At 38.8% G+C, this 20928-nt stretch overlaps 1 protein-coding gene across 2 annotated transcripts in view; it reads left to right on the top strand.

Moving 5' to 3' along the window:
* LOC148018222 (glutathione-disulfide reductase) overlaps positions 1-20672 on the top strand; it is a 36001-nt gene extending 15329 nt beyond the window's left edge. Inside the window, exons 7-16 of one of the 2 annotated variants that reach the window (XM_087661809.1) lie at positions 2-85; positions 794-881; positions 1530-1611; positions 2488-2561; positions 16529-16636; positions 16762-16826; positions 17528-17641; positions 17775-17874; positions 19948-20001; positions 20119-20672. In XM_087661809.1, coding sequence (XP_087517935.1) covers positions 2-85; positions 794-881; positions 1530-1611; positions 2488-2561; positions 16529-16636; positions 16762-16826; positions 17528-17641; positions 17775-17874; positions 19948-20001; positions 20119-20211 — 862 coding nt within the window. In that variant the 3' untranslated portion in view covers positions 20212-20672. Of the gene's footprint in view, position 1; positions 86-793; positions 882-1529; positions 1612-2487; positions 2562-16528; positions 16637-16761; positions 16827-17527; positions 17642-17774; positions 17875-18271; positions 18321-19947; positions 20002-20118 lie in introns of those variants that run through there. The other variant, XM_087661810.1, reaches the window with a different exon arrangement.
* Positions 20673-20928: the final 256 nt, after the last annotated feature.

Below are 20928 nucleotides of genomic sequence, written 5' to 3'. Positions count from 1 at the left end.
GCTATATTGCTGTTGAGTTTGCGGGCATCTACAATGGCATGGGATCATCGGTCAATCTATTCTACAGAAAGGAGACCCCATTAAGGTATTTGTGCATTCCCATACCCTAAAACTATTTTTTCTGCCTGTATCCCTGTTGATAGTTTGTGTTGTTGGATTATTTCCTTGTGTATTACAGTCTCTGGCCTTCCCCGTGCACGCAGACAAGGGACTTCTAAAAGCATTTCTCACATACTCACTGGAAGAAGCCATAAAAGTTCATCAGACTTGTAGAACAAGAGACTGGAAGACTCAACCTTTACTGTTGTTACTAGGAGCTCATCTTGTGTGCTGACCCAAAATCACTATTGCTGCTGAGATGCAACCTTGTGTGCATTGCCTTGAAAGCGTCATTATCTAGATCAACATTTGCCAACAATTGCTAATAATGTGTCTTAGCTGACTGTTATCGAAGTTGACCCAACTAATCCCTCCAGACCACTTTATCTTCATGTCTTGGCAAAAGTGGGTCCTGAAGGAGCCACAGATGCAATAATCTGCATAACTACATTGTATTGCTCACTAGCAGTTTTCACCTGCACACAGATTTCAGCCACTGCTGAAGCAAGTTCTTGGGTCTGTTTCTCAAGTCTTCCACCCCAACTGGCACCACATGTATAAAAAACCAACAGCATATTTAGAACGTTTTTCGTGATTGCAAGTCATAAGAAGAATGCTATTCAAGTTTCGTGACAACTCAACAGCATGCTTTCATTCTGTTGCATGTTTGACATGTTCTATCTTTTATACACAGGGGTTTTGATGATGAAATGCGAGTTGTTGTAGCCAAGAATTTGGAAGGTCGAGGGATTAGCTTACATCCAAACACAAATATTGTAAAGGTAGCTGTTTCAAGCTTTTGGTAAAAGCATCTTGGAATGTTTTTTCCGAGGGGAATTTGAAACTTTTTGAGTTCTGGTGTGAATGCATGAAAATGCTTGAAGGTTGAGTATCTTGTATGAAAGGCCTTTGCTGTGGGAGATTAAAATGGGTAGATTTAACTGCCTCTTGTTCTGCAAAAGTAAAGAACTTCAGCGTTTGCATATTACCTGTTTTGCAATTGATCTCTTCTTATAAATTTAGATTTGAGAGCTTTCTATGAATGCTACAAAAGCTTTCTTTACAGATTTATGCATCGCTTCTCATACTTAAGAGACAGCATTTTCATGTAAGTTTTTAACCGCAAGAACTATCAACCTTTGCTATGTGGTATCATGTAGGATTATGATACTAGTGCATTGAGACTGCTTTCTTTTGAGTCTAGCCTTTTTCCTTATTCATCAAAATGTTGTGTAATAAGGGTGCGCTTTCAGTGCAATGCACATAGACCAGCTCATTCTTATCAAGGCTGCTTGCTGTCAACAAATATTTTTACACGATTGTTATTGTGTGCTAAATTTACTGCAATGAACTGATTTGGTGTTATTCGACTTCCTCATTCATCAGAGGTTTAGGGAAGGGTTCTCACATAGTTATTATTTGACTTGCAGATAGAGAAGTTTGAGGGTGGTCTCAAAGCTTACACTGATAAGGGTGAAGTCTTTGAAACAGATGTTGTGCTTTTAGCAGTCGGTAAGATACAATTATCTGTATGATCCTTATCATATGAAATAGCTGGTCTGGTTTTACCTTGGGATGTTCTCATCTTTATGTTGCACAGGAGCAGTTTTTTGGGAGAGGTAGTTGTGTAGGCTGACAAACACTGCACATCTTGCCAGATCCTTGTTGAGATGTGAATGGTTGAGTTAGAAACAAGACTGAGCATCGAAAACCATTGAAAAGTTTCCTGTGTACTTATTAATGTCAATGAGCAAATATACCAGATGTCTTGAAATAATGCATGCTTGTCAATGAGTGAATACATAAGACAAAAGAAAACTGCATCTATGCATTTGAAAATGCTGGACAGAAGCGGACCTTGCACTGGTGCTCAGCAAACTCTTGTACAAGTCTCAATGTTCATATGCACAATTCCACAAACAAATGCTTACATGGATTGCACATGAAGATGCAAATGTATGTGCATACAAATGGTGCTTTTAGATAAAACATCCTTATTCCAACCTATGGAGTTCTACTTTCATCCTCCCAAGTAGTTCTTGCACTCAAGTTTATTTTTGGGTTTACACAGGGGGGTATGGGCTTGATGTATTGAAAGGACTCTAAACTTGTACTGTGCATTCAAGTCCTTGGGCGTATTAAGCATTTCAGTCATACGCAAATGGGGAGGGACCAAGGCAGTGTGGTCGTTGCTACTGTTTTCTCTCACTTTCATTCATACTCAAATGGGAAGGGATTGAGGGAGTCTAGGACTTGAGTACGTCAAACACAAGTTTTGAAGTTGAGAAGCTCAGTTACAAGGCTACATATGTTGTGTGAGATTTGACATTGGATTTTACTTTATTATATGAATTATAGTTTAACTTTTTTTCCTTTGATCCTCAACAGGTAGAAAACCATACACGAAGAGGCTGAACTTAGAGGCAGTTGGTGTAGAGCTTGGGCATGATGGTTCCATCAAGGTATGTAGTACCATTTGCACTTGTTGTGTTGGAGTAAGAGGCCGTGCACAATGTTTCCTTGCAATCTATTCCATTAATTGATTTTAAATTATCATATTAATGCTAGCTTCTCCTAGGAGCCTTGTTATGTTGATTGGTTTGATGGTAGACTATATTAAGACTTTCTTGGTTATCTTTTTGCAAATTATTTATTTTGGCAGTGATGTGTGTGAATACACTTACGGTTGTTGGGTTACTTTTTTTAGCCTCACTAGGAGTTTTCTTTTTCTTGGCCTTGTATGTATGCATATTCACTCTAGGGTAAACTTAGTCTTTTAAATCTTCTATTTTGATAATTCTCAATACACTTTGAGTTGTAAGCTCTCGATAAAATTGGCCTATAGATATATCTACATGGCATTGAACCTAAACTTATAGCACATACACTATTCAATTCAGCAAAGAAAATAAATGACACAAAGAACCTAAGAGCTAGAGTATGCTTGCACAATAGATGACACTAGATTGATCCTCAAGGTGAGCGCCCCTTACGGTATTTGTTTAATATTGAAGAAGAGCCTTTACATGAACCACTTGTGACCTGTTGCTCTCATGCATTTCTTGATGAGTGGTTTTACTCCTCCTTGGACTAGTACAACAAATTGCCTTCATCATTATTGTGTGTTTTTCAGCTCTTGCTCCCACTCCAACACCCAAATGATATTTCCAAGCTATCAGCCACTTTATGAAGGCTTCATTTGCAGCAGATTCAGGCCATTTACAGCAGGTTACACTTTCTTTGTCAGCCCTATATAGATACCTACGTTTTTATGATTTCTTCGTTCTTGAGGATTGTGCTTCGCTCCCTACATTGCTGTCCTTTAGCTTTCAGCATCTACTTTGATATTCTACTATCCGGAGGTTTGCATTTTACTCCCTTGACTGTGCAAATTTTCTTTAGGGGTTGCCGATGGATTAGCTAGGATAATACATTCATCTTAGAGCACGGCTTCATTGTATCAGCTTGATTTATTCAACATGATTCAATGTTCACAATTCATCATTATCTTCTTTTGAGTATCTAAGCTTTCTTCTCACAATGTTTGTAGTATATTTTGTATTTCCCCCCGTAGACCCTACTATCTCTCTTATATGGATGAGTGCATACTATCTATTACTTTTCTTAATAGCGTTAGGGTTCCAATGCATTGTTTTGGGATACTATGGCTAGAGCACTGCTATCTATTGCTGAATAGATTCGTTGGGATGACAGGATTGTGGAGGCTTATGCCTTGATTGCATTACGTGTTACACGTATCACGATTCTACACATTTGCTCATGCAAGACAACTAAATATGCTTGGGATACACATGACCATGTGTATAAAGGAAGAAATATGGCTCGTGTTGCTTAATTGTGTAAGCAACTAATTTTTAAAGAGTGAATCCGTGAATGAAGGTTGACTCTATGGATAGTTATTTTGACAAAGGTCAAAGATCTTAAGGAGCATTAATGTACTACACATGAGATTTTGCAAGACAATTTATTTATGTAAATTGTTCTTATTGGTCTTTATGATTCTTGATCAAAGTTTTGTATCACTCTATATTTGATAATGAAAGGCAATGCCAATGCTTTCTCATTCGAGGAGTTTATTTTTATTTTACTACAGGAAGATCGATCTTGGTAAAACAAGTCCATTTATGCGAATCAAGCTTTGTAGCTTGTCAAAGAGATTTAAAAAAAGCTATCTTTTTTACTAGGTCCATTATGCGTATTATAAATCAAGGTTTTATGGCTAGGTAAAAAGTTAAAGGAAAAGCTACATTTTCTACTAGAAATTAGGAATGAGCAAATACCACTCAAGGTTTATTAGAATAAGAAGAAAATTAGGTAAAAGCTTTTGTAGTTTTTGAGGTAGGAGATCAATGTTAAGCTAAAAAGAGTGCATTACACAATAAATCTTAATTAACTCATTAAAACAGCCCCAAATCTCTAAAATTACTAAAGTTATTGTATTCCTTAAGTAAACTTTCAAACTTTGGGTAAATAGGAGGTTGTCTAACCACTATTCCATCCCTTGTTTGGTAGTTTACTTTGGTTCTTTCAAGCCTCCATCCATTAGTACTTCATCTAGTTGTTGCCTTGGTAATGCTCCGTTGGGGTCCATCCGTTCAGTGGCTCTACTAGCTTGCATTTCACTTCAATTTGTTGCCTCCATCATCTCCAACTTTGTCAATGGCCATCCATAGTTGTTACCTTCTTATTGGTGACTTCTTTAGGTCATCTTGAATGAAACCCTTTAGTATGGCAACTCCTATATGCTATGGATGTTGGCTTAACTATTTTCTTGAGGGCAATCTAGCCCAAAGTGGTATAGTGCTGATTTTTCAATTAATCATTTATTTTGTGCATTAATTGCTTTCTGAAAAGCAAGGCTGGTTTCATGGTTCCATTGTTAGGATACACATTCTCTTGAGTAGGTGGACTCGTGAAGCTTGTTTGCAAGCAAAAATTGCAAGTAATCTACTGAAATGTTCTTAGTTGTCAAAAAAATTTAGCAAGCCATGAAGAGTCTTGCTATAATGATGCCTCACTATTAGAGGAATTTGAAGACAATGGAAATAATCCATTGTACAATTGTGGAATTGGCCATTAGCATGGGCAACATATTGAGAATGTTGGTTTTAGTCACGAAGTTGAAACTTCTATGTCTCATGATGCTGAAATCAGCAAGAAGAAGAGGATTTGGATGCTCAATTCAAGCCTCTAACTAAGGGCAACAATGGATACTTTGTCTTAGCTCACCAACGATCACATTTTGTTGAGTTTATGTAATCACCAAGGAAGGGCAGCAAGGGTTAAAAGATAAAAGTACCTCTTGATGCTTTGGGTTCCCTAATTATGGTACCCCTAGCTCTTGGAACAATGACCACTGTGCTAGTAGTGAGAGATTTGACACCAAGGCATGCGGTGGTCACTAGGAGTGAAAGATTTTGCAACGAGACATAGTGGACATGTGATGGGGATATGAAATTTTTGAGATACTTTAATCTTACTAGTAATGTTTAATTAATTTAATAATCAAATGTGTAAGGTTGTAAGGCATATATGGTGCACATGGCAGTTATTTCATGGTAACAAGCCAAGGATCTTGAGGAGTTAGTGGGTGTCAAAGGCAAAAGCTGTGACAATTTATGCTAGTCGGGCTTTTGTTGTCAAGTGGTCTCAACTTTGACCCTAGGACAGTTATTTGGCCATTAAGTATTAGTGGTGATACTAGGACTAGCATTAATTAATCAAATAATGCTAGTCTAAGGGTCAAGACTTGGAACCACTTAAGATTGCAAATAGCCTAGCCAATTTAATTATGGATGGGCACATTTAATTTTGGGCAGGGTTAGAAGGGTTAAAACTAATTTAATGGTTGGAAAATTTTGGAGGTTTCCAATCTCCAAAAATACCCATGCAAGTGAGGAAACCGCTTTTGGGGTTGGTGGAGAGCCATTCAATGCATTCAATCTATGGGAGAAAGAAAGGAGTAGTTGTTGGTCTTGTTTTCAACCATTGGAGGATCTTCTCGAGCAGAAAACATGAGAAGACTAGGCAAGGGCAGGTGATTGCTGATGTGAAGCTGCCAAATGTAGACGATAACATGCAAGGGTTGGTGATAGCATTGAATGCTACTCTTGGTAGCAAGCGACAACATTTTGGAATGACTAGACTAGATAGCAGCCAATTACAAGGTTTTCTTGCAAAGAAAATCAAGGATTACTCTCCCTCTAGCATCCTTTCACCTTATCCAACCCATTCTCAGGTTATCTCAACTTTTCTCAGCCCATTTCGAGAAGATCATAGTCAAATTTGGTGGACAACAAGAGAATTCCTATTGTAAACCCTAAATTTTTATGGAAAATTAAGGTTTAGCAGCCACCTTGGGAAGTGTGCCATTAGTCAAGGGCATCCCACATTGAAATTAGCACTTGCAAATTAAGGAAATGTCAAGGATTTTAGATGCCAGCTCATTGTAAATTTTGATACCGTTTGGCCAATCGTGGGTTCAATTTGTACAAGTCCTAGGTGAAATTCAAGGGGCAAATTGCTTGGAAGATGTGCTGATCAGTTTGGATGGTAAGGGGCTTTTGGATTAGAGGAGGAGATTGTATAATCTCTGTTGTACTCCATCCAATTGCAATATAAACTAAAGAAATACCACAAGGGATGCCAATTGCAGGGCCAAGATGATGATGATGGTCTTATATGCTATTGTGGGACATCGATGACAGACATAGAGAGATGCTATGAGTCTTCTGTGTTTTCAAGAGTTGATATAATCGAATTGGCATTAGGTTCTCTCCGAGGCACCTTGGTGGTGGCTCGATCACTATTGTATTGTATCAAATCACCCATGATCTAAGAGAGAGTATTAGCATAATTGTTAGCTTATGTGTTAGTCTGTGCATGCCTTGTAAAGATATGCTAGGGTTTGCACTAAGGAAACACAAAATATACCACCAAGATTGAAACACAAAGGCTCAAACAATGGCAAGCAAAACTCAAACGCTAAATGCAAAATGCGAAACTCAAACGCAGAGACAAACACAAATAGAAGAAACTTTGAAGCGAATGAATGTTGTAAATGAATATATGAGTGTATAGAATGCCCAAGGACAAAGCAATGGAGTGTCGGAGAGTGATGTCCACCAAAGACGGATTCCAAGTGTTGTGGCTACTAATCAGAGTGATAGAAGGTAGAAAAAAAATCAGAGTGATGTCCACCAAAGACGGATTCCAAGTGTTGTGGCTACTAATCAGAGTGATAGAAGGTAGAATGCCCAAGGACAAAGCAATGGAGTGTCGAAGAGTGATGTCCACCAAAGACGGATTCCAAGTGTTGTGGCTACTAATCAGAGTGATAGAAGGTACTTGTCGCCTAGTTGATGGAGAGTCGAATGTCTGCAGGAGAAGGTAGTTTGTGAGTTGGCGATGGCAGATGGATCAAATACAGCAGAGAAGTGAGAACCTCCACAAAAGGGATGAATCTGAATGGTGGGTAGCTTGTCTATTTATAGATATTAAAGGGTGCCTTGAAAAATTAGGGTTTTGGGGGACCATTGAAACTCTCTCAAACCGAGCAACATTTTTGTGTTTTCATTAATTAAGCGTATTTTAGGATTGTTTAATGATGCTAATAAACTGTAAAGCGTATTTTAGCTCAACATCCCTTAGGTCTAAAACTAGACCTAAAACTTTCCTTGCAATGTTTATTCCAAGGTGTTTCAGCCCAAAGTAGCTAGGGTATTGGACAAAGGGTGCACAATAGCTACCCAGTGGCCTACTAAGAGTATAAATCCAATGATTATCTTACCAGGGATGTCCAAGTAGTCGCCTCAAAGAGGACGTGGCATCGGACAAAGGGTGCTTGATAGTGGCCTGCCAAGCCTTATAAAGGTGGATGGAATTGCATTGAAATTTTTTTGTTATTTGTTTTTAGGTTTTAAAAAAAAAGGTTTGATAAGACAATGAATTTTATGGGTGGTAGTCAATTAAGTAACAGTAACCTAGAAAATGGGATTGGGATGGCACATTCAACACATCACAAAACAGTACAAGCTTACCCTTCATTTGAGAATGTTGATGACAAGGAAAGGTTGATGGAGTATGATGTAAAAAAGGATGGTGGTGTAATCTGCACGTGGAAATAGCTTAGGATCCATCCAGTGATGCTTTGCTCAATGGGATGCATAGTATGCTATATTTTGAAAAATGCTTATGTATTAGGTGTCAATGGGACAATGTTTCTCATGGGGGAATTGTTCACTTATCCAAGTGCCCTAGTACAAAGATGATGAAATCATGTAATGCATAGGGGAAGATACAATAAGCGGGAAAGACTAATGCCGAAGACAAGTGCCGAACTTGTAGAATACTAAGAAATGTAGGAATCCTCTCTCATGCCGAAGAAGAAAGAGAAGGTCGAGGATGTTGGTCTTCGTGTGGTGTTGAGAACCATGCGGATGAAGATGATGAAGCATCCCTACTAGAAGAGCAAGGATAGAAGGCATAACCATGATAGCATCAAGAGAGATGTTGCATGATTTGCAATGGGAGGGGAAGCCTCCAGGTTGGTAGAAGAGTAAAACTCCAAGTAGATGGAACAAAGAAAGGAATAGTACATAGCTTCTATTTCCAACTCAGGAGGAATTGATTAGTTTTACATTAAAGTACAAAACTCTACAAAATAGAACATAATTTCTAAGTACATATGTGAGGAGTAAGATGCTAAGTGCAATGCAATGAATATATAAATATGCATTGGAAGTTTAAACAGTTAAACGCTAAGCGTGCGGCCACCATCATGTAGGGCGAGATGGGAAAGTGGTCCTAGAAGGTGCAGTGGATATCCTAGAAATGGATGCGTAAAGTACAATAGGTGAGCTAGTAGCAGACCAATTAGCTGATTCTTTAGGAGTAGTGAAAGATATAGGTTGTTGAGGCTATCTGTGTGCCACATGTCTTCCTTAATGGAAAACTCTTGAAGCTCAAAATTGAGATTGATACATGGAGTGCGATCTCGTGCCGCATAGTGGTCAATGAGATGACTCCAATGCTCAGATGCAAGGGGAAAATGCTATAACTGAGAGTGAAACTCAGGAAGCAACCGCTGCATTAACTCAACATTGGTCGTGGCGTTGCGGGGTCTCCATTGACGGATGTAATCAAGGTGAGCTAAGCAAGGATCCGCTTGGTACCAATGATGAGGTCCCAAAGTCCTTGTGATTTAAGTACTTGTTGCATAATCTTGGCCATTGCATCAAGAGTGGTAGAGTTAGCAGATAGATAAGATGTGTAATGGGGGTAGGGTGGATAGGGAGGATGGGGTGGAGTGGAGTATACGTGGGAAAAAACCCCAAGTGCCTACCATGCATACAAGAAGTGTGCATGGTGGTTTCAAATGTAGGCATAGGCGGATTGGGTATGGGATTTGTAACTACATGAGGAGCCCATGGTGGAGGATAGGGATACGTGGATTAGAGGATGGAAATCCTTGCGTAGTATTGACTCAAGGGATGTGTGACAACAATCCATAAGCAAAGGATGGATATTTCGGTGTTTGAAAGGTCATGTGGAGGGGCTTGTACATGTCCAAGGGTAGTGAGGGAGATACCCATCACAATTGTCCCAAAGTGTAAGGATGTGGTAATGTGGGGGTATGTGGAAGGCACAATGTTAAAGGGTAACATTCCCCCTAACGATGCACTAAGAGGTGTAGTGAATGGAGGATAGATAGATGGTGGGATGGAAAATGAGAAAGTGCTAGGAGCGGAGATGGAAGATCCTACCCCTAGTGTGCTTTGAGTGGAAGTGGAGTGTAGTCTTAGGTTTTGAAATGAAGATGTGAGTAGATCAAAATGTGGAGAAGATAGTGGTGGGATAAGAGGGAGTTGAGGAGTGTGGTTTACTTGCTAAAATGAAACAAATAGTGGAGATATGCATGATGAAGAGTATCTACTTCGAGAGTCTCCTCTATTAAAGTTGACATACTAAAAACCATTTGGATCTTGCACACCAAAAAGAGAAACAGAAGAGGGTTTTGGCTCATATGACTCAAAAGGGTTATACAAACTTGATATAGGGCCTAGTTGTGATGAAGGAGATGGATTGCCAAATGCGCTGAATGTCATGGTTTCTCCAAGATTAGAGAGATGACTAGTCTCACCAATTGGTCCAAATGGAGTAGTAGCACTTGTTGGAGGGGTGTAAATTGAATTGTATGTGATGCTTAGGTACTCCTCAAACTCGCCGTTTGTGAGATGACCAAAACGTGAAGAAGAAGATGATAAAGATAAAGGTGTGCTTACCTCCTACTCAAGGCCATAATGTCTTCTTAGAGCGTGCAATGATGGAGAAGCCCGATAGGGCATCATAGGATCTCGAGAAGATGTCTAAGACATGAATCAAAATTGAGTCACGTGTGAGTCTCACACAAATACTAGTCTCCACAACCACCATAGGATACTCTTTACAAGAGTACCAATTCTAATACCATGTCAAGATATGCTAGGGTTTGCACTGAGGAAACACAACAAGTATGACCAAGATTGAAACACAAAGACTCAACAGTGACAAGCAAAACTCAAACCCTAACTGCAAAATGAAAAATGCAAAACACAAATGTAAAACCCAACTCAAATATAGAGAGAAGAAACTCTAAAGTGAATGAAGGCTGTAAATGAATGCAAGTGCGTACAGAATCCCCAAGGGTAGAGCGATGGCGTATTAGAGATTGAAGTCCATCGGAGACAAATTCCAAGTGTTGTGACCACCAGTTGGAGAGTAACGTCCATCAGAGACGGATCCCAAGTAATGTGACCACAAGTTGGAGTAATGTAAGAGCAGAGAAAGAAGAAACTTTGAAGAATGAATGGTGTAAGTAAATGTAAGAGTGTATTGATGCCCAAGGATTGAGCAATGGAGTGTTAGAGAGTGACATCCATCAGAGACGGATCTGAAGTGTTGTGACCACCAGTGAGAGAGTGACATCCATTGGAATCCCAAGTTTGTGACCACTAGTTGGAGTGATGGAAGACTAAGGCAACACCAATGGATGGTGCCCCCAATTGAATGGAGATGGTCACTAGTTGCTGTTAGGTGGAGAAAAGAGCCAAAGGCAGGCTGCACACTATTGCTTGATATAGGGGAAGGGCTGCCACTTGTTGCGTGGCTGACAGAGTGTCGAACATGAGCATGAGGAGGTAGTTTGTGAGTTGGTGATGGTAGATCGACCAAACGTAGAAGATGAGTGAGAACTTGCACAAAAGGGATGAGGCTGAATGGTGGGCAGCTTGTCTATTTATAGATGTTGAAGAATGCCCTTAAAAATTAGGGTTTTGGGGGATCATTGAAACTCTCGAACCGCGCATCACTTTTGAATTTTTCATTAATCAAGCGTGTTTTGGGGCTGTTTAAATATGCTAATCAATTGTAAAATGTGTTTTAACTCAATATGCTTGTCAGGGTTGGGTACTTTATCAATATTTTAGGTATTATTATAGTGATTTATTTATGGCATTTTATGCCAGCCGGCCAACATTTAATACTGGCCGACGAGCTGTTGTATTTGGTATGTTTATTCCCTATTTATAGTGGGCTTTCCTCTCCTCCTCAATCATCATCATCATTCATCGAGTGAACTTCCCATTTGAGAAAGGAGCCAACACTAGTGCCCATATCTCCAGTGACTCACTGTTGTAGGCAATTACTCGCATTTAGTATATGGATTCCATTTCCCGAGCACATCTTCGAGTTCTCTTCTTTTACAGTGTTCTTCTGTGCTCTCATTTTATTTCTTTTGTGTCTTGTATTTAGCAAGCTATTTTAACAGTTGTCTATGCTTCCATTGCTACACCACTTTTGACACATTGTCTATTTAAAGAATGAGACAAAACATAGAAAGCATTCGGACATTGTGTTCAATGAGGTGCATAAGCATAGATTGGTTATTCACGATAAGAAAAGTGAATTTTTAATGCATGAAATTAACTTTTTGGTGCATATTGTATTGCTTGATAGTATTCGTATGGACTTTGCAAAGGTTGATGCAATATGCTCATGGCTACTTTTGAAGAATGTACATGGGATTGTTAGCTTCTTCAGTCTATGCTCTTACTATAGATAGTGTGCACATAGTGCTGAAATTGCATCTCCATTTTATACTTTGTAGAAGAAGAATATGCCATTTACATGGACAACAGTGAAAATTTTAACATTTGAGAAGTCCAAAGAAAAGATGACTTCAGATCTTGTACTTGTGTTGCTTGATCTAAGCAAGTCATTTGTTGTTGAGTTTGATGCACATGGAAATAACATTGGGGCTGTTTTAATGTAGGATGGCCAAGTTGTGGCCTATGAGAGCTGTCTTTTTCACAATGGAGAGAGGAATTTGTAAGTCTATGAGAAAGAGCTCTTGGTTGTAATTTGTGCATTGTTTATTGGAAACACTACTTGTTAGGGAATGATTTTACAATGCATACAGACCATTAGACATTGAGGTACTTTCTAACACAGACGAAGCTATTAGGGAAGCATATGAGATGGGCAAACTTTCTCTCTATGTTTCATTTTCAGATTTTACACATTGATAGTAAAAAGAGTGTTGTGACTGATGCACTATCATGTAAGCCTCAAATTTTAGCCTTCCGCATGATTTATCACATTGAGTTGGATGCCAAATCATTGAAGTTTTAGGGCAAAGAGTAGGAAAGACATATTCAAACATGCAAGTTTGATTTTCTAGTCTCACTGCAAGCATTTAATTCCCTATCCAATCTTAGGGAAACTGCTATAGATTAGGGTTTATGATAGCGGGCTTACATCTTTGAATTACTTTGAGGACTCATTTAATGAATCATGTGTCTTGGATTGAGATTCATACAAATTCCTCATTGATTGTAGTGTGGCACCAATGAGAGACCATGGAGGCATTTCTCAATGTCATGTTGGTCAACCTTGGAGTAATTGTAGCTTTGTATGCTTGGAAACACAATGATTTGAGTGTGTAATTTATATGGATTCAAAGCTTGTTGGACAAGGTTGGTGAGAGCAGGCCTATTGGAGCAAATTTGGGCTGAATTGAAGTGTGTGTGCTGTAATGCATGGAATGAACACATGCAAATGTTAGTTTTCGAACAAGATCTATGCCATGGTTGGTAATTCAGTCATGATGGATATAGTGCAAATGTTTGTATTGGGAAAAGGCCATGGCTAGTAATTTGGCCATGGTGGATACACAATAACACAAAACCTTAATACAACACAACTTAAAAAACAGAAAAACACAAAGACTAACAGAGAAAGAAGAGAACTTTGAAGTGAATGAATCAATGCTTTAAATCAAGGAAGAGTACTGAATGTTGAAAGGTAGAGCAATGAATGTAATTGGAGTATGATGTCCATTGGAGATGGATGAGTGTTAAAACCACTAGTCAGAGTTGAAAGTGTTGTGAATGTAGAAGGGCAGGAAGTTGCTCATCCAAATGCGAAGTCTAGAGGCTGAAATTGGTAAATGGAGGTTGGAAACCTGATCAGCAAGGTTGTAAACAGCAGATGGCAAGGGGGCCTGCACAGTAGGTAAACACAAATGTCTAGGTCCTCTTAGTAGAATGAACACCAGATACTGTAGATGATGTGGCTGAAGTTGATGATGGCTGGACAATAGATGGGTGAGGGCTGAAGGCTGAAAACAAGGTGTCAACAATAGCAGAGGATGTGTGGACTGATATAACCTACAAAAAGGATGAGTTGAATGGTGGCCAGCTTGTCTATTTATAGATGTAGAAGGATCCTCCCAAATTTGGGTTTTGTGTGTAGGACAAACAAACTCTCTAGGACCACATGCCATTTAATGAAACTTTTGGTAATTCACATGTTTTGGGGCTGTTTTAAAGAGCTAATTTGTATGTAATGCATTTTTAGCTCAACAAGGGTGACAATATCAGGTGCTAAAGAACAAGGACTCTTCTAGAGAGAAGGCAATAGTGACAAGTTTAGATAGTAGTTTCCATGGGCTAGAGCATTGTAATCATCTTGAAAGAGGCTAGCTGTATGTTTGTGGTTTCAAATGAGTGCAATTGAGAATGACTACAATTCTAATGGAGAAGAATGTAGTGCACCGTTTTCCTTGTAAAAAGTTCTTTGTGATAGAAAGAGTTAGAACCTTGTTAGAAGTATTTTGAGATTATACATACATAAATTATCAAAGTTTTAGGCAATAAATTGGTCCTAGATGGTTGTTTTAAGTGGGATTTAATTAATCTCTTGGTTGAGTTTGTAAATATTTTAAAAGTTTGGCCTACTTTGTAATTTATTTCAAGAGTTTAGGGCTATTGAGAAGCACCCTTGGTTTTTAGTCGGTCACTGGGTTGATTAAGGAGATTGTAAACTGTGCCTAGTTTTCTAGCTGAGATAGTTGTTTGGAGCTGATCAAGATCTCCTGGTGAGCCATCAATGAGATTACAAGCATAGTTGTTGGGGGTTTCAAAAACAAGAGGTATGTAACAGGTTTCAAAGGTTTGATACGAGTTCCCTTAACCTTAAAAACGAGTTTTATTGAAGATGAGAAAACACAGACACACACAATCTCTCCCCCTCCAATGTCCCATGGGCCACAATAAAGCACATTTAACATGATTCAACATTGTATATAAAATCTAAACATACAAAGTCGATCAATGTTAAAGTGGCAATAACATGCTGTTTTTGGTCAGTTTTGACACGTTAGGTTGAAAGGTGGATTCAAGCCCATAACGTTTCTAACATTCCCTACATGTTGGAAATGTGTTTCTTGGAAATATTGATCACAAGTGTGGGTAGGTGCAAGAGTGAGCAAGAGTTTTGAGGAGTTGGAGTGTTCATCTGTTTGGGCAACTTGGAGTGTTTGAAGGCTGATCAAGGGCATGCCAGATGAGCGTTGAAGTGCTATCCTAGTGTGGATGTTGAGGCAGCTGTGAGGAATTGAAGTGAAGTGTGCTGGTTCATGCTTGGGTCGTTGGAGTCAATACTTGGAAAAATCTCGACTGACTGCTGTAATATATGATTGGCGGATTATTTCTGCCTTTTGGTTCTCTTATCTTTCTGTGGAGTCCTGCAAATTAGGACCTAGTGGCTTACAGCTATTGTATTTCAAGCCCTCAGGTAGTATAAGCTCTACATAAATGGCAAACAGAAATGACGAGTTCCTTTCAAAGGAGATCAAGTACATATGACAGATTATTTATGGGGGAGTGAGGATGATCCATTTTGACCAACTGAAATCTTCATGATAGTAGGAGTTTTCCTGGATTGGTTTCTACTATGGATCTATGTAAGCACTTTGCAAGGAGTGACGGTCCTTTGCATGATTTCTTTTCAATGGATGGGAAATTGAAGAAGGTAGCTGACAAGGAGATTTTTTTTCATATGCTTGATGTCAGTCAGCTTCATTGTACTGTAAAGTGCAAGGATTGTTACTTATTTCAATAATGGCAGTCAGCCTATTGCTTAAGAAAACCAAAGCTTTTCATGATGCTGAGGTCTGTGATGGCATTAGTGAAAGGATTTATGTGTCTTAGTTATGCATTTTGAATAATCGAAGCACTAGGGAAAAGGACCAATAATGTAATGCCCCCCAAATGCAAAATGCCTGCTTTAGTGACAATTTTACATTTTAAATAATGGAAGCACTAGGGCAAAAGGGCCAATAATGTAATGCCCCCCAAATGCAAAATGCACTCCACTTCAATTTATTGACAACTCTGCACAAAAGATGTATTCATTGTAACTGCCTGAAGATATTTATTGACAACTCTGCACAAAAGATGTATTCATTGTAACTGCCTCTTTTTTATTAGATATAAGTTTTAACGTGAGTCAAACAATTAAGCCATATAATTCTTTTGATATTTTGGATTTTATAAAAGACTAACACAATGTTGGACTGTCACTCTTTTGCAAACCCTTAATTTATAATCAGGTCTTCTTGAGAAACGGAGAGCCCTTTGTTGTGTATAGCTGAACTATTATAAAAATATTATGTATGTCACTTGGAAAGAAAAGCTTTAATTCGGAATGTTTATTTCTCACTCCATTGGACCCTCACCCTATTTGTTTCATGTCGGGGGCCCTTGCCAAACTAGTGCCATGTTTCGTCTCCATATATTTCTTATAGTGATTAAGTAGTTTAGAGGGCTAACAATCTGTCACATGTCTTGTCAAGTTACAAATACAATCTCAAATTAACCAACATCAATGGCAGACTTTTGTAGGCCATATGAAGATATCTTTTACTGGTCTGTCCTCGCTACTTCAAGCATGTCTATGTTATTTGTGGTCAAGATATCAGAATGTGCTTCTTACAAGGCTTTTTGACTGAGTGCGATTTTGTAACTGCAGAATAACCTCTCATTTTGGGGCTCCTGTAACCCTACTTTTACTCCTTTCATCTTTTCAGGTGAATGAGTATTCCCAAACAAATATCCCTAGCATCTGGGCTGTTGGGGATGTAACAAACAGAATAAATTTGACACCTGTTGCACTAATGGAGGGAACATGTCTGGCGGTATGTCTTTCCTTTAGTTGGGGGTTGCTATATATCTTACTGTTCTCTAGAAGTAGAACTCTGCCCAAAATACTGGTAACATGTGTAGAGCCTTATGAGATTTTTTTTAATTTGCTTTGTTGTAGAAAACATTATTTGCAGGACAGAATGCAAAGCCTGATCACAAGGATGTGCCATGTGCAGTATTCTGGTATGGCTGATTGAATTTAGTGTTTGCATAACATCCAGACTTTGTAGTAAGTCTATGAAAAGACAATCAGTTCTGTTTTTGTTCAGCAAGAACTAAGTAGTCTTGAGCCTAATAGTAGAGTCTGCTTCATTGTCAGTGATCAAGATGTAAATTTCTAGTTCAGTTCTGATGGCAGGGCTATTCACTTCATACTTTACAAGAGTGCATTTCTTCATGCTTTACACTTTCATTCTACAGGGTGTATGGTTGAGGATTTTGTAAGAGAACTGCTGATATAGTTGAATCCTGGATCCAAGAGGAAACAGCATCATGCAAGGAATAGAATATTGACTGATGGTGTGGGAGGTTAGGTTGATATCTTAGCTAGCTGGCTGGCTGAACGACTGGTGGTTGGTTCACTCAATTATCATTCCCTGTTTTCTCTGGTTAAGTAGCTCTGCCATGCTTTAAGGAAAATCAGGGTAACAAATCTATTCAGGAGGGAGGTACATGGGTAGGTAGTTTAGACTGTACGATCATGTTTTAGGAAGAGGTAGATAGCTGCTTAATGGCACAACTATTATTTGAGAGAGCTCGTTCAATTATCATCAATCCCCTTTCATAAGAATCTAGAACAACCTTACGACATTCTCAACAAATTTGAAAGTCTATGTCACTTCTGAAAAAGACAAAGTCTAACAATATTTATACTTGTTTTGCAGTATACCTCCTCTATCATCAGTTGGTTTGACAGAGCAAGAAGCCATAGCTCAAGCCAAAAATGACATCCTAGTTTTCACCTCGAGTTTCACACCAATGAAGAACACAATATCAGGGTACTAAGTTCAGTTTTTGGTTGATTTTACTTTCTGACAGACTCATTATAAGACTAACTGTGACACTATTTATTGAGTCAGTGAAACATAGTTGATGATAGCTACCTCAAAGTTACATGTTTGGGTCCTGCAGGCGGCAAGAGAAAACATTCATGAAGCTTATTGTTGATGCGGAATCTGATAAAGTTCTTGGAGCATCAATGTGTGGTCCAGATGCCCCTGAGATTATGCAGGTATGTGGATTCTTTAACAGTGTGATCAAGATATCGAAGAGAGTTTGCTCTGTGGCAATGCTGTACAGTAGACAAGGACTTTCTATATGGATGTACTTAAAAGGATCATACACGTGGACCAAACTCTCATGTGCACACTGGTACTGGTACATATTTCACCTAGATGAATGGGCTGACTGATATATGAAACTCAAGAATGGCAAGCCCATAACAAGTAAAGCATGTCTTTCCTAGCATCTTGGTCGTATACATCTTTTGCATCTAGCAAATGCAATTTGTTTTTGTGTTGAGAAGTGAATCCAAGAGGAAGAACGTGCCAAAGAGAAGTGCATGTTTAGAACCATTTGCTGAACCTGCTCAAGCGATCTTAGCAGATGCATTATCTTTTGTCATATAGGTCACTGATGCAACCCAAACCATACATCCTGCCGCCTGATGGAAAGGAGGTAAGAGATCCATCTCAAGGTTTAATTAAGCAGAGGCTTGTCCCTCCACCATGCATTGGAACTATTGCCAGTTCCTGTACATAACGCTGCCAACACATTAAAGCCCAATGCTCGTTTTGGTAAAACTATAACAAGAGTAATCAAGAGAAATGTAGGTTTTTTGGCATTCATGATAAGTACATTAAGATGCCTAAGCATCTTAGGAAAGCATAGTAAAGTTTGCTGCAAGAGTCTTTAGTCATCTGTAGGGTGAGAACATGCATGACACTTTTAAACGACCATTAGGAAGCTTGAAACCAGCCTTTAGGAGAACCAAAAGGAATTGAGTTGTAAACTAATGAGCGGAGTGAACTAGGATGAGTAGATAAGCAAACAATAAAATGATCCCATACTGAAGAAATGATACTGATTGGTCCCCAACCCTGGAAGCCCTTGCAAGATCATGATTTCATGCGCCCTGGTAAGCTGTAACCAACTGCCTAACAATGGTCCATACCTTGTGGCCCTTCCAAAGCCATATCTTGCAAACATATATCTGCCAACAAATAGCGACATCCACAATCATCTCTTATGACAATAGCATAGGCCCTTAATTGTGTGCCAAAGAATGAAGACTGGAGTGGTCATCCTGCCGTATGTGACAAAATTGTCACATTTATTTTTTGCTAATCACTATAGAACTTGTAGCACAGATCTCAAAAACCAAGGGGTAATACATTAGTAGTGTTAGCCAAAAAAACTGGGCACAACCTACATACCCCAGACACACGCTCACAGGCACTATGCTTCTGAAGATGCTTTACCTAGTCTACATGCTAGGGGCTGCTTGCAAGTCTTAGGTCAATGGCCATCCCTTTGGTACCAAGATAGGTGGTACATCATTAGCATAAGGAAGCATTCAATGTAGATAAACATGCAATTAATACATACAAACATGTACAATCTTGCAGATGCATCTCTGTCATTGAAGTAAATATGACCACTTTTTTGTCATTTTTGCACTTGTCTTTAGATTGGGTACCAAAAAGGCCCAACCATAGTAACATGGATAATTTTATGCCATTCCATAGTGATGGGCAAACTTTTAATCATCATGTATTTGATATTGTGATTGGGTTGCCTTGAAGCTTGATTTTTAATGAATTGAAGGTAAATTTCCTGGATCTTTATCCCCATAAAATTAGGGCCTCATATGGTTCAGCCCTAGGGTCTAAAGTGTACTCCAATCATATTTCCATACCCGGACCTGTGTGCCATATGGACACATTGGAAAAAACTATGGATGCGACTATTATTCACATTTCCAAATGTCAAAGTGCTGCCAAAAAGAAAAAAAGAAAGCATGTCTGCCGCACAAAAGCACGAGTTCCCAGTTTAGGAGCTGCAAAATTGTTGCAAAAATTCATATGAGCTGAATTTGGCAAATATGTCAGTACCACTGTTGGTCCGTACTTCAAACTTGTAAATAGAGGCTGGAACTTGTTCAGACGTAGTATTTTTTGGAACAGCTAGCTAATGTGTCAAGGGTAAAATAGCTCATCATCTTTTTCTGACAGCCATTCACTTTGTGTTTTATCCTGGAGTGCCATGAAGAATTTGTTGTGTAAGCATTTGGTATCTGTTGCAGGGTATAGCCATATGCATCAAATGTGGTGCAACCAAGGCACAGCTAGATTCTACTGTAAGAATTTTCTTACTTTTTGGCAGTTTATATCAGCTGTTGCTTTTCTGATCATTGAAACCAGTAAAGTGTGTGAGGTTGTTAATGAGTTTACTATGGTGCACAAAACTTGTTCAGGTTGGTATTCATCCCTCTGCTGCAGAAGAGTTTGTAACAATGAGAACACCTACAAGGCGAGTTTCACCTGACGGTCAGATCAAAAAGTTGTGAAGATGTCTTTCATTGAAACCTTCAACAGCTCTCTGCAAGTGGTATTTTGATAAAGCCACCACAGTTCACACTAAATAGCATACCGGTGCACTCATTTTTACAGGGAGTAACTCATTGTAGGTATGTATATTTGTTAGGATAGCAGCTCAAAACTTATGGTGGCAATCATATGGCTGTAGAAGTTGATTGTCTTGTAATGCTGGGAATATTTGAATAAGCAACAATCAAATTTCCTTGGTCATGGCTGTAGAAGTCAATTGCCTGTTTTACTAGGAATATTTGTATGAGTAGCAGATGATTTCCTCACTACTGAGGAGCAATGAGATAAATATTTGTGCACTCAATTAAATAATCAAAGTAGAACTTTGGTCATGTTTCCCAACTCTGGATGAATCTGCAGTGCGCAATTGTTGAGGTTTGGCAATATTTGAATGACAGAATGTGGCCCAAGTTAGTTTTAATGATGTTATTTTAGTTATTGAATGCAAAACCAAATGATTAGTCAGGCTTAAAACTCCAAAGCAGTTTATGGTTTGTCTGAATCCAACTCTTACATGCTCAGTTTTAAGTGTAATACTATTTTGCTTATTATGGCCAGTAGTGCACTGCCCATATCCAAATTGAAACTTTTACCTTGAGATTTAATTGAATCAACTTAAAAGTAAAGCGAACACACAAATGTCAATGAGCAAATGAGGGTGCATGCGAAGGGCTAAT

The sequence above is a fragment of the Lygodium microphyllum genome, chromosome 21 (genome assembly GCF_053477565.2).
Source record: "Lygodium microphyllum isolate KBCC chromosome 21, Lygodium_microphyllum_v1.1.10, whole genome shotgun sequence".
Taxonomy (NCBI): domain Eukaryota; kingdom Viridiplantae; phylum Streptophyta; class Polypodiopsida; order Schizaeales; family Lygodiaceae; genus Lygodium; species Lygodium microphyllum.
The sequence above is the reverse complement of the archived record's forward strand: the minus strand, read 5'-3'. Positions and strand labels throughout refer to the sequence as shown.